The 13,509-nt window shown below is 52.1% G+C and overlaps 1 protein-coding gene across 1 annotated transcript in view; it reads left to right on the forward strand.

Moving 5' to 3' along the window:
* Positions 1-12,860, forward strand: part of LOC131291052 (uncharacterized) — a 39,096-nt gene extending 26,236 nt beyond the window's left edge. The window contains exons 3-6 of the mRNA XM_058320241.1: positions 633-926; positions 2,745-2,867; positions 7,110-9,938; positions 9,981-12,860. Of these exons, the coding sequence (XP_058176224.1) occupies positions 633-926; positions 2,745-2,867; positions 7,110-9,938; positions 9,981-12,860 (6,126 nt within the window). The remainder of the gene's footprint in view (positions 1-632; positions 927-2,744; positions 2,868-7,109; positions 9,939-9,980) is intronic.
* The last annotated feature ends 649 nt before the right edge of the window (positions 12,861-13,509 follow it).

Genomic DNA, 13,509 nt, shown 5'->3' on the forward strand with positions numbered 1-13,509 from the left:
AGTTGTAATGTTACATGTTTATATTGTGTTAGAATCGCGTTGAGTACACTTTCATACACGAGAAGAAGAAGAGTATGTAACTGAATATTTATGTAATTTTTGCGTTGAAACATCACATTTGTAGAGTTTAACAGAACCCTAAGTAAACCTCTAAATCTATTTGCCTTGCTCCAGAGAAGACTTGCATACCTCCAAGCAATGTATGCAACATTCCATTATTTGATTGCAAACTTCCAGAGCTGACATGTACCTTTCCAGTACCGATTTGAATCATTCCACCAATTGATTCAAGTGTTCCATTATATGGTTAGAAACCCTGTAAGAACCAACCCAGAACGGAAGGCACCCAAACACCAACACACCGACACAAGGGGTTGGCGACTTCCGTGGGATAAAACGTCTGACGAATGGCTTCCCCGCCTCGATTGTACTCTGGAGTTGGTGGAGATCAACCAACTTTAACATTGTTTTATTTTTCCTCACGTGAACCTCTCACCTCACCACCCCTCCCCTCCAACGTGCAAAGAATATAACATCTCCCACAACAGCCAGGGAGAGCTGTAAATTCACACACACACACACACGTCTCGCTACAGTTCGCTATACCTTCTCTTTCTTCCGGCCTCGAACAGGAACTGTTTTCCCAGCTGCAGACCAGCTCCGAGCCGGCGCTATGTCCGGAGCCGCTGCGGCGCGCCCTCGCCAGCGGACCGCTGGCCGGCCGCCGCTTCCCGCTCGGCTGTCTCGGCGACGCGGCCGAGTGCTTCGAGCTGCTGCTGCACCGCATCCACCAGCACCTGTCGGCGGCGGACGGGGACACGTGCGAGGCGGCCCAGTGCGTCGCGCACCAGCGCTTCGCGATGCGCGTCGTCGAGCAGAGCGTCTGCGAGTGCGGCGCCAACTCGGAGAAGCTGCCGTTCACGCAGGTAAGTTCCTTTCCTCCATTCATCTTGCTCACTTGCTCCGAGTGGTAGCCAATTCATTTCTTAACACTTAACGACGGCTTGATCTAGATTGCATCTCCAAATTTGCTAAAGGCAAACTTAAAGCCTGGTTAGGACAATAAACAAGCTGAAAGGTCCGAATAGCCTAGTGATGTTCGTAGAGAGTAAGAATGAGTTAGTGAAGAGAATATTAATATTAAATTGATTGATTTAAATCCTCACGGATACTTTTCTATTTGACTCCTTAACAGGGATTCGAATCTCAAAAGTAAATGAGTGCAGGGTTTCGATCTATTTAATGGAATGTTTCAAGTGATAGAGGGAAAGTTTTATCGACAAAGGAGATATTTACAGACGCATCGGGGAACATTGCAATCATACCGGGGAATATGACAAATAGCAAGGGGAATCGTGCAAACTTCCAACATCGCAAAACTCGTAGTTTCTTGTTAGTAAATGATGTTCCTATCCATAATAAAACGTTTAAAAAGCGTCGATTTCATCCAAGAAAGTTGTTTTCAATTAAAATACACACAAATTACCTACTACACCTTTTTTTTGCGAGTTGATATGGGTGTTTTACTTTGTTTTATTAAAAGATTTGTCGTGGTAAACATGTAATGCCACGTCAATAGATAACATTTAAAGCAAAGTTCTTTACTTTTACCGTACCGAATCCGTTGCCTGACAAACTTGTGTAAACAAGTGGATGTAAAAATCAAACATTTAAATTTAAATAGAAATAATGGACGATATAAAAATACACAGTAATTAATTCACTTTTCTTGCGCGAACGTAGTTGATACTGACTCGGAACAAAGTAAACAAACAAATTGCAACAAACGTGACCTTTTGTGAGGTTGAAAACTTGCTCCCCTAACCGGTTGCAAAGCTCCCCGTTTAATAAGCACCCTTGCTATAAGCTGTGTGACACATTCCCCTATGTGATTGCCAAATTCTCTCTACCTGTTAAATTTACCTTCTATGCTTTTGTAATGTTTCCTCAACCTATTGAAACATTCCATTAAATAAATCGGAACCCTGTAAGTAAAAGAATTGCCATAGGATATCGAATACCGCTTAGAGATTCAAATATCATTCAGGGATTCTCAAACAGAGACTCATACTAGGGAGAAAGTGTATTAACGAAGGTGGGATTCCATTCTTTACTTGAGATACGAAACTCAATTCAAATAGGATTAAGGATTCAATTAGTTATCTCGTCTAAAAACACATGTAATGCGTTTTAAATCCCAAAAAACTAACTAAGATAATGATTGTCCAGTCTGATTCCAATCTCTTAAAAGAGTTGTTATTCCCATCAGTGGAGCGCACCATTTCCAAGAAAAAAAACAGGGACCAATGCATTGAGGTAGTCAACTTGACCCCAACATTTTCAAAACGTTTCAGCTTTGAAGCGCTTGAAGATTTTCCTGACGTAGAAAAGCTCAACTTTTGGCGTTAATTTTAATCCTTCTATTTTCGAATATGTACATGTTTTAATGGATTCATATTCTTTCTTCCTTCTATGTAAATTATTTGTTAAATTTCAACAGTGTTTCAATATAAAACATACATCACAATTAAATAAAAATTACAACAAATAAGTTTCAAAACATAATCATCAAAGAAGGCGAGGGTGAATTCACCAAAACGGAATTTTTCAAACAAGTGCAAAAAACACACAGATTCATAGGAACGATGCAGGTTGCAGCTTCGGGTTGCAACTCCGGTTGTCAACCACCTCCTCAGCTAACCTAACCGCTGCCCTTCTCTTCTCTTTTCCGCCCTCCTCGACAGATGGTTCACTACGTGTCGGCGTCGGCGTTGACATCGCAGAACACGCTGTCGCTGCAGCAGGGCCTCACGTTCGGGCAGCTGCTGCGCAACGCGGGCAACATGGGCGACATCCGCGACTGTCCGGTAAGTTGATGACGCTTTGCTCACAATTCTCGTAGTAGTTGTCGCAATTTTGCAGGAATATCACACACGGGGAAAATATATATAGACCTACCTAGGTTGGTTGCGTCAACGAAGGGAAAAGCATGAAATGGTGGTGTCGGTTGACGACTCACATTCAGCTGACCGCTCATAGGTGTTCGTGGAAATCGAAGACCAAGCTAGGAAGGACGTTGTGGGAACGGGCCGCTTTTCTTTGGAGCGAGCTCCGATCGGAAGTACATTAAAACCCGAGTGGTAATTTAAAGCCACTTTGCCTCGATCGATCGATGGTCAATTGTGCAGCAAGTACTCCAAGGTGCTCGGGGGAAAGCACTTCCATCATGGACATCGCGAAGGCGGCTGAAGAGCTTCACACGAAACAACGGCAAAAGGAAAATAAAAAGATGGGGGGGGGGAGTCCATCTTCTCCAATGGAGTGCGTTACCTAACGAGAATGCGTTTCGCCTTTTTTTGAGCACAATTTGCGCGACGGCGAAGACGACGCGTGGGAAGCTACATTTATTTGGTTTCGGTACGCACAGAACCATTCTGGGACTCTGGGCTCGACGATCGACGATCGAATCAAACTGAGTTGGTGGAGAACGGGGGGGAAGAGTGGGAGAGGGTTTTTCGAAGTGCCTCTTAAAGCAAGCCGTCAGCGCAAGCCCACCGTGTTGGCCTTGGCCAGCCGGAATGCAACCGAAGTATGCTTCTTTGTCAGCACTTTCAGCTTCCACCAAGCGAAGGTAAGGCGGGAAGGGAAGGCGTTAATGGAGGGGGAGGTGTTTAATGTCTTTTTTCTTTGTGCTCCAATGTGTGTTCCCCCCACCCCCTGAGGATGTATGCTGCGTCAGCACGCTTTGTCGTGCTCTCCTGCGTTTTGGCGACTCGTGGCAGTTGCTGCACTGTGGGCGCGATGGCGTTGGCCACTGTGGACGGTCTATATACGATACAATCAGTTTATTTCATTTTTCAATAAAATAACATCCAAAGCCCAAAGACAAATCCTAGCTAGTTTCATAGATCCGTAACTTTCAACCATCTTAGTTGCACTGGGCTAAAAGTGGCTTAATACTAGAATTTTTACATTAAGTATTTCAAAACGGCTGAATGTTAAACAAAAAATTATGCTTTTATTAAAATCAAAAGCTTAAAATCCAAACAACAAATCTGTACGACCAGTTCCGAAAACCAAGTTGACAATCCCTTTATTGGGATACTATTTTTTGAAAATTTTTAAATTTATTTTTCCACCAAGCTAGCGGAATGATGAGCATCAGAAAATTAAAAACGTCAAAAGATAGACAACAAATGTACTAAAAAGTAGCCGTTTACAGATGCTACAAGTTGAAGACCACAAAAAACATGCATTACACTCAACATTCAATGTTATACTTCAAAATTCATAAAATTTCAACTACACTACAAATTTAAATTTTCCACAAGTTACTATTCTAAATTTCAAAAGCCTAAGGACTTATTCTTAAACCCATATTTCATGTGAAACCATCTTTGCGAACTCTCCTAGCGAATATTTGTTCACGTCTTTGCTACGCATTGACGAGTAATTTATTTTTATTTTCTTTTTAATCTAACTAGTTATCGAGTCTCTTAAAAACCGAAAAAGTTGTTTTCAGTGAAAAGTTCGAAAAAGCAAAGGTTAATGCAATGCAAAGCATTAGAACTATGTTTGAAAATGAGATAGGCATAGATTTTGCTAATCCATGTCCATTATCCTCAAACTATTGTGAGAATTTTCCTCTTTTTCAAAAGAATTTTTACATTGATCGCTTTTATGCTGACATATTTTATATTTTAACTTCAAAACACATGATGTTTGGTGATCTTTTTTTAAAACTCAAAGCACTATTCATTCGCGAATGCATCACGCATTAGATAAGACATGCAGCTTTTGTGGAAAATAATACAAATTATTCGAAGATTAAAATTTAAAAGCATATGAGCAAAAAGGACTAGGCCCCAATCAAATTTGACAAAGTATCGATCTAAATCGCAGAAAATATATAAAAGTACGGTGTCTATTTTTGGACCCATAGGCACGATAATATGAAAAAATATCACCAGAAGCATACTTCGACGAACATAACACCGCCATTTGGTACGACTGTTGCCCACTGTGCTCGGGGAGAGAATGGACAATTACGAGTGGCGCGAGTAGCCGTTGGCGGTTAATGGAATACAGCGGGTGCAGAGGGCACTGTATGGCCGTTGGCGCCTTTCGCCACCGTTGGCGGCGGCTCCGGAGGCTTCGAGAGCCGATTTGCAACATGCAACATTTGCTTTCCCCCGCCGCCCGCTTCTACCTCCCACGCACGTCCTATACGCGTGCACGGATCATACCGGTTTTTGGACCCGCACAGATGTGATGGATGGATTGGTCACACAATAACACACACAGATACATGAATACATATGCCGAGGCGCCTCGCATTTGACCTCACACCAACCGAGCCGTTCTAGAGACTCGAGTCGCGCCGTGGCCTCCTTTCCGCCGCAAAACAGTTCGGTTGGGGGTCACACATTACCTTGGCGTTAGATTACTGCGACTCCCTGGAGCTCCTGCCGGTTCGCCCAGCACTCAAGGTTGCGACAATCTCCATCACCTCAAGCCGTTAAGAGGAAAGAAAAGTAACGGCGATGTGTCACTAAGGAATAATCAATCCAACTCACCTTTGTTGCAGAAAGAAACATTACTCAACTCTGGTGGGGATCCATTGCATTTCATGCATCATGACATACTCACATACGTACGTATGTCCTCCATTACAATGTGAAGTGTATGTAACCATTGCTGTCGGGTAAAAAGGACACAGAGTTCTAAACCGTTGCGCCTTCGTCTCGGCGGTATAAATTATGATTCCAAGTGGGCTTGGCTAGAACCTGATTCTTGAGCCTTTCATTTGCAGGCTCGTAGCCTGATCTCCACTGCTTGGTTAGTTGCCTTTACCAACCTACATTCTCCCCCATCCGAACGTCACTCGGAGCCCTCGATCTCTGTATAACAATAAGAGTTAGGATTTATATGCATTGTCTCTGCATGTGAATGTCACCGCTGTCAATCACCTAATGCAGGGGTCGGCAAATTTCCGTCCCGTAAGAACATTTTAGAATAACATGCAAACAAAACCTATCCCAACTCTTATCGAATTTGTTCACGATATCGCGATTATTTCATCCTTTAACACGTTGACGGCCAAGCGTTTTTAGCACACTTTTTTAGTACCATCTTTTTTAATAAAATTTGTTTATAACATTCAATAAACCAACAGTTTTTGATGGCTAAACAAAAACTTAGCTTCACAAAGAATTGATATTAAATATTCCTATAATTTTTAAGTTACATTTTCATTTATTTGTGGGACAAAAACTTTTTAGAACTAATGACAGCTGGCTATCAAAAATGATAACCATGGCAGTCAACGTGTTAAGGAATGTCTATTGAAACGGACAGTTTTATCAGATTGTTGGATCTCATTTTACTTTAAAATTGTTTTAAAATTACCCAATCTCGCGTATCTCGGCAAGAACCCAGCGTCAAAATATGTTTACTTTGTATCCATAATAACTACTTCAAGGAAAACATTTTTTTTTGTACGATTTGGGTATAAAATATAGTTCACAAAACTTCTTGAAAGATGAGTTATTTCAATAACTGAGAGTAAGCCAGAAAAAACATCATTACGGTGACATTATTTGAGTCAATGATTAATTTGATACAAATGACAATATGTTGGAAAAGTACTAAATTCAATGAAGAAAATAGTAAAATTTACGACGAGAAATAAAACTTTTTTGTTATATTAATGTTACCTTCTGGAGAAGAAAATTGATACTCCATTGAAAAAGGGCTTAAATTCAAACATTCGATGCATTAAAACATCATTGATGGTAGCAGGGCCGCGCGGTTTTAAGTTCTTTTGCATCATTTGTGGGAAACGTGTGCCGACCCCTGATCTAATGTGGCAATGAGAAGAAGGAGCTCTCCCGCTCTCTATCTCTCTCTTTGTGGCTCGACATTTCTATCTCTTCGGAGGATTAGATTGGTGGTCAATAATATTGGGGTGGGCTAGAGAGATTCGTACCGACAACCACGAGCGTGGGGTCCGCTTCTCGCTACCACTACGCCATGGGCACCCACTCGGAGAGGGAGAGTATTTGGTGGTAAAACTAATCGTTACGAATCACGTCCCGTTTCTTCCTCAGAGTGCGTGCGGGGCGAAGATCGGCATCCGGCGCACGCTGCTCAACCGACCGGATGTGGTTTCGATTGGCGTCGTGTGGGACTCGGAGCGGCCGCCCGCTGACCAGGTGCACGCGGTGCTGAAGGCGATCGGCACCACGCTCCGCCTGTGCGACGTGTTCCAGCAGGTGTCGGACCAGCGGTGGGCGCAGACGGTCAGCCACGAGCTGGTCGGGGTGGTGTCGTACTACGGCAAGCACTACACCACCTTCTTCTTCCACACGAAGCTGCGCGTGTGGGTGTACTTCGACGACGCGAACGTGAAGGAGGTCGGCCCGAGCTGGGAGGGCGTCGTCGACAAGTGTTCGCGCGGGCGCTATCAGCCGCTGCTGCTGCTGTACGCGCTGCCCCAACCGCAGCCGCAGCCCCAGTCGCTGACCCAGCAGATGCACCAGCAGCAATACAACCTCCAGCAGCAGCAGCAGCAGCAGCAAAAACAGCAGCAGGAGCTGGCAGCGCTGGCCCAGCATCGGCGGGCCGTCACGCCGAGCCCGGAGAAGGCGTCGATGGGCTCGAACGTGCGGCGAGCCATCACACCCACGCCGAACCGAACGCCACCGATCTGCGACTATCAGAACCTGTCCGTCATCCAGAGCAAGATCTTCCCCGGCAGCGAGGCGCCGGAGAAGGACGGCTACATCAGCCGCAAGGCGGTCCAGAGCGTGCTCAACGCCCAGTACCAGAACCTGTCCGTCATCCAGGACAAGATCTTCCAACCGGGAGCGGGTGGTGTCGGCGTTCACGACCACCACCACCACGAGCACCTGCTACAGCAGCAGCAGCAGCAGCACCGTCTGCTGAATGGCGCTGGTAAGCCGCCAACAATGGCGGGCATGCATCGTACGCTCAACAACAACTCCGAGCCGCCGACGGTAGCGACGGCAGCGTCAACGACGACGGCGACGGGAGTGGCAACTCCGGCGGCCGTCAGCATGCCGAACGTGTCACCCTCGCTGTCGTCGAGCGGCACGTCCGCCTCCTCGCCCGACGGCCTCTCCATACCGGACCACCTGAATCAGCCGCGGCGGCGCGACTCGGGCAACTGGAGCGGTGACCGCAACTCCGCGTCCTCCTCCTCCTCGACCACGCTCGACAACCCGTACCTGTACCTGGTGGGCAAGCGGCAGATCGGGGGCAGCGTACCGGCGAGCCCGACGCGCAGCTGCAACGGCACCAACGGGGTCGGCGGCAACGGGGTGGGCGGTGGCGGGACCGGCACCGGAAGTGGCCAGTTCTACGACGCCGGCTACGACTCGTACTCGCTATCGTCGACCGACTCGTTCCCCTCGAAGCACCCGCAGAGTGGCGGAGGCGGCTGCAACGGCATGCTGCTCTCGTCAGCCGCCACCACGTCGGCCGCCGTCGCCGCCGCCGCAGCCCACCAGCTCACCAAGATCCCGGAGTCGGTGGTGCTGTCGGGCGACTGCGAGAAGCTGTGCATGGAGGCGGATCAGCTGCTGGAGAAGTCGCGCCTGCTGGAGGACGCGCACGACCTCGAGACGGCACTCGTGCTGTGCAACGCGGCCGCCAGCAAGGCCCGGGCGGCCATGGATGCGCCGTACAGCAACCCGCACACCATGACGTTCGCGCGCATGAAGCACAACGCGTGCGTGATGCGGGCCCGCTCGCTCAACCGCCGCATCCAGATCGAGAAGGGCGGCGAGATGATCAAGGAGCAGCAGCAGCAGCAGCAGCACCAACACCTGCAAACGCTGCAGCAGTACCACGCGCTGGCGGCGGCCACCGGCGGCCTGCTTCACCGACGCCAGAACAGCAAGGACAAGCTGCTGGGTGGGGGTGGTGGTGGCGGAGGAGGCGGAGGGCATCACCACCTCAGCGGCTCGACGACGGCGGGCACGACGGCGGGTGCGGGCGGCTCGGGTGGCAGCCTGCGTAACTCGCCCTCGAAGAACATCGAGATCTACGCCACGCTGCCGAAGAAGAAGATCACGCTGAAGCTGATCGAGGCGGAGAACATCGAGCCGGAGCCGCCGGTCGACCTGAAGCCGCCGGCGGCCGAACGCGAAAGCCGCGGCCTGTTCTCCCGCTCGCAGGACAAGGAGGGCAAGGAGAAGCGCAGCCGCAGCGAGGACCGTAACAAGGCGGCGGCGGCTGCGGCGGCAATGGCGGCCGCCTCAGGCTCGGCGTACCACGACCCGGGGCTGGTGAACGCCAAGGACACGCTGCGCAAGCACAAGGAGGAGAAGGACGCCAGCGAGCGGAAGGAGAAGGAGGCGAAGTCGGGCAAGAAGCAGCACAAGATTCGCCGCAAGCTGCTGATGGGCGGGCTGATCCGGCGCAAGAACCGCTCGATGCCGGATCTCACCGAGGCGGCCAACTCACCCGGAAGCTCGGCCCCGGGCGGGGCGGGTGGTGCGGGCGGCGACGGCCCCGGGGCGGCCTCTGGAGGAGGTGCCGAGGAGAACCGGTTCGGTGGTGGAGTCGGCGGCGTGCTCGGAGCGTCGCTCGATGACAGCGCGGTCGGACTGAGCGTATGCTCGAAGGACAACGGCTCCAACAGTGGCTACCTGTCCGAGGGTCACTTCGACTACCATCCCGTGTCGAACACGAACCCCAACCTCGAGCGGAGCAAGCTGATGCGCAAGAGCTTCCACGGCAGTGGCCGCTCGCTTTCCATCCCGAAGGTACCACCACCGCCCCCGGTGCGTCTCGGATCGGCACTCACCACGCATCAGCAGCAACAGCAGCAACAACAACAGCAGCAGCAACAGCAGGTAGCAGCAGCCATCCCCATCATGTCGATGCAGCAACAGCAACAGCAACACCTGCAGGTTCATCAGCAGCCAGCGCCCTTCCATCAGCACGGCCAAAAGCAACAGCTGCCCCTGAACGGTGTCAACCTGCGCCATCTCGAGTACGTGACGGAGTCGGCGTCGACGCTCCCGCCGAGCGGCCTCAAGCCGTTCCACGAGGCGAGCGTGTCCAACATCTCGACGATGAGCTCCAACACGAGCATGAGCGAGGACTCGTGCCAGACGATCATCACCACCTGCGCCGTGGTGCATCAAGAGCAGTCGCCGGTGAAACCGCAGGATACGCATCCACCGCATCAACACCAACAGCAGCAGCAGCAAACACCGTCGACGCTGCTAGAGCTACCGCCCTATCCGAGCCCTCCCTCGACGACGTGCCATTCGCGGCAGGCCAGCGAAGAGTTTCCGCCTCCGCCACCCGCCATCGACTTCGAGCCGCTCAACGAGCAGCTCAGCGAGATACAGAGCCTGCAAGCGGCGGCGGTAACCTCCAACCAGCAGCAGCAGCAGCACCGAACGCACGGTGGAGTGCAGAACACCACCAGCATTCTGGCGCAGCTGCAGGCCAAACAGCTGCAACAGCAGCAGCAACAGCAGCAGCATCTGCAGCAACAATACTCATCCGCGGGCAACAACCCGATCAGTGCGAGTGAGATCCTCAACGAGACGACGCGCTCGGAGATCTGGCTGAAGGAGCTCCAGCTGAAGCAGCTCACGCTCAAGCATCAGCAGCAGTGCCGCGAGGTGGCAGCCGCCACGCAACAGCAACAACACCAGCAACAGCAGCAGGGGCAACAGCAGCAGCTGGGGGCGACGTCTGCTGGCGCGGGTGGAGATCAGCGCAGTGTGCGCGATCTGGCGTCGCGCTTCGAGCAGATCAAGCTGCAACCGTCGAACGTGCGGACGGGCATGAGTGGCCTCCTGCTCATCGACCAGCAGCGGGAGCAGAAGGGTAACCTGATGGCTTCGCGTACGGCGGCCGTAGCGCCCTCGCCACCGCTTCCACCAGCCGGCGAGCTGAGCCTCGGCTCGGGCGGTGCGGAGGGCGGCGACGGTGTGGATGAGGTCGACTGCCCGATGGTCTACCACCGGCAGCTGCAGCTCCCGAAGCCACGCTACGACATCGCGCAGAGCAAAATCCAGGAGGAGATCCGCGAGGTCGAGATGCTGAACCAGGTCGTGCAGCAAACGCTCAACAGTGGTGCGGCGGGGAAGACAACAGCGACAGCGACGTCGGCCCCACCCGCGACGGTCGCCCAGAGCCGGCCAAAGAAGAAGAGCGTCTCGTTCTGCGATCAGGTGATCCTGGTGGCGACGGCCGACGAGGATGAGGACGATGGGTTTATCCCCAACCCGATCCTGGAGCGCGTGCTGCGGACGGCTGGCGAGCAGGCAGTGGAGCAGCAACCCGCCACCTCAAGCCCTACAGGTGCTGGCAGCAACGGTGCAGCCCTACCTGCGACGACTCCCACACCAACGACAACGGCGACGACGATGCTGATGATGATGCAGCATGAGCGGATGCCTACGCTTTCCACCAGCATCACCTACCATCCGATCAAGACGGCGTCCCCGACGCAACAGCTGCAGCCTCAGCCGCAGCCGCAGCCGAACCCTGCGCAACCCGCTGCCGGTCCCGTCTACTCGCTGGCGGCTGATATGCACAAGCAGAACCTCGAGATTCAGCGACAGCTGCAGCAGCAACACCAGCAGTACTACGGTGCTCTTCAGCAGGCTGTGCCGAATGTGGAGGTGGCGCACTATCAGCTTCACCAGCAACAGCAGCAACAGCAGCAACAGCAACAACAGCAGTACACGACCATCCCCTCGAACGCGATCAGCTACAAGGCACACCATCAGCTGTATGGGCAGCAGGTGATGACGAACACGCACCCGCAGCGGACGACGCTCTACACGAACGACTCGGGCAGCGAGCTGAGCTACGATGGGCGCAGCACCAGCACCACCACGGCCGAGTCGGTGTCACCGTACATGTCCGTGCCGCACCCGCTCGACCACCATCCGGCGCACCACCCTTCGCACCAGCCACCCTTCCAGCCGATGGCCCCGACCGGCGGCTATCAGACGGTCTCGGCGTCACCCACGACCATCACCGGCTCGAGCTCGGTCGGGCCGGCGCTTCCGCTTGGTCTGCGCCAGAACCTGGCCACCATGGTGGTGGGACCGCAGGCCGGCTCCCCGACGCTCCGGACCGCCGTGTCGAACACAGCGAACACCGGCGTCGTCTACCAGAAGCCACCTGTCATCCCCTCACTAGCCGCCTACCAGCAACAACAGCAACAACAACAGCAACAGCCGCCTCAGCAGCAGTACAACATGGCGGGTTTGGCCTACTCCCAGCAGCAGAGTAACGCCTCGGCCTCGCCGTACCAGCGCGTGCCGATGCCCACGACCCTCGCCGGTTACGACCTGCTACCATCCTCTCCCTACCATGACCTTCCCTTCCCTCTAGCAACGTCGGCGGGTGCTCACCCTCAGCAACAACAAGCGACCGCCACCTCGCAGAAACCACCGACCCAGAAGAAGGTGAGCTTCGAGCCGGGCACGAAAGGCGGCGGACCCGACACCGGTGCACCCTCCTCACCCTCACCCTCCGCCAGCTCCCAGCAACATCAGCAGCAGCAGCAACAGCAACGTCTGCACTTCCACCACGAGCCACTACACGGCGGCTCTGAGTCGCAGGAGCAGCAGAACGTGGTCGGGCTGCCCGGGGCAAATGGGCGCCTCTTTCACCCGCTGCTGGGCGGCCCACCGAACGGCGGTCTCATCATGAAGGGACAACCCCAGGGCGCCACCACCAACAAGCTCGTCCCGTGCCAGATGTGCCGCAAGAAGCACTGCCTCCTGCCCGCGATCTACTGCGCCGACTGCGAGTCCAGTCTCGCCCACTTTGCCGTCGGTGCGCCAGTCCGCCGATAGGCACGAAGCAGAGCAGGAGAAAGAGAGAGGAAGAGACGACCTAAAGGCTGTTAGAAGGACCCGCATATCCCCAATTCCAAGAACGTCTAACGTTCAACCATCACCCGCTGGGTGTAAAGTTGTTTTACTCGAGACAAACGCGTCTCCTCAAATCGTTTCCCACACATTTGCAAACGCTGTATGCAATGTGTTACAAAACGTTGTAATAATTCGACTACTCTGATTGGAAGGTTTAGAAAAAAAATTAACTTACACCGGTTTCAAGTCGAGGTATGCATTGTACAGCTGCTTTTGCATCACTGTACAGCCGTAAGTAAACATTTGACGTCCAACGAAAATGCCATTGCCTATCTATGCATGGTCTTCTGCTATTATGCGAGCCGGGGTATATCCTCCTACGCTAATCAGAGGCGTACCGACTCTGTCCGACCTCGTAAAAGGGGCTCGTCCTTTAGGACCGGCTATAATAGACATATGTCCACACATGTCCTCTTGTCAGATCACAAGAGTACGTGCTCCGCTTGATTGACTCAAACAAAACGAAGTTAAACCTATATCATGTAAACGTATCACCTTGCAGGTGTCAAATGTTTAGTTGCGGATGAACTACATTCATTCACGTTTGGTCCATGCACAATGTTTGCTTACG

This window comes from Anopheles ziemanni, chromosome X, assembly GCF_943734765.1.
Source record: "Anopheles ziemanni chromosome X, idAnoZiCoDA_A2_x.2, whole genome shotgun sequence".
NCBI lineage: Eukaryota > Metazoa > Arthropoda > Insecta > Diptera > Culicidae > Anopheles > Anopheles ziemanni.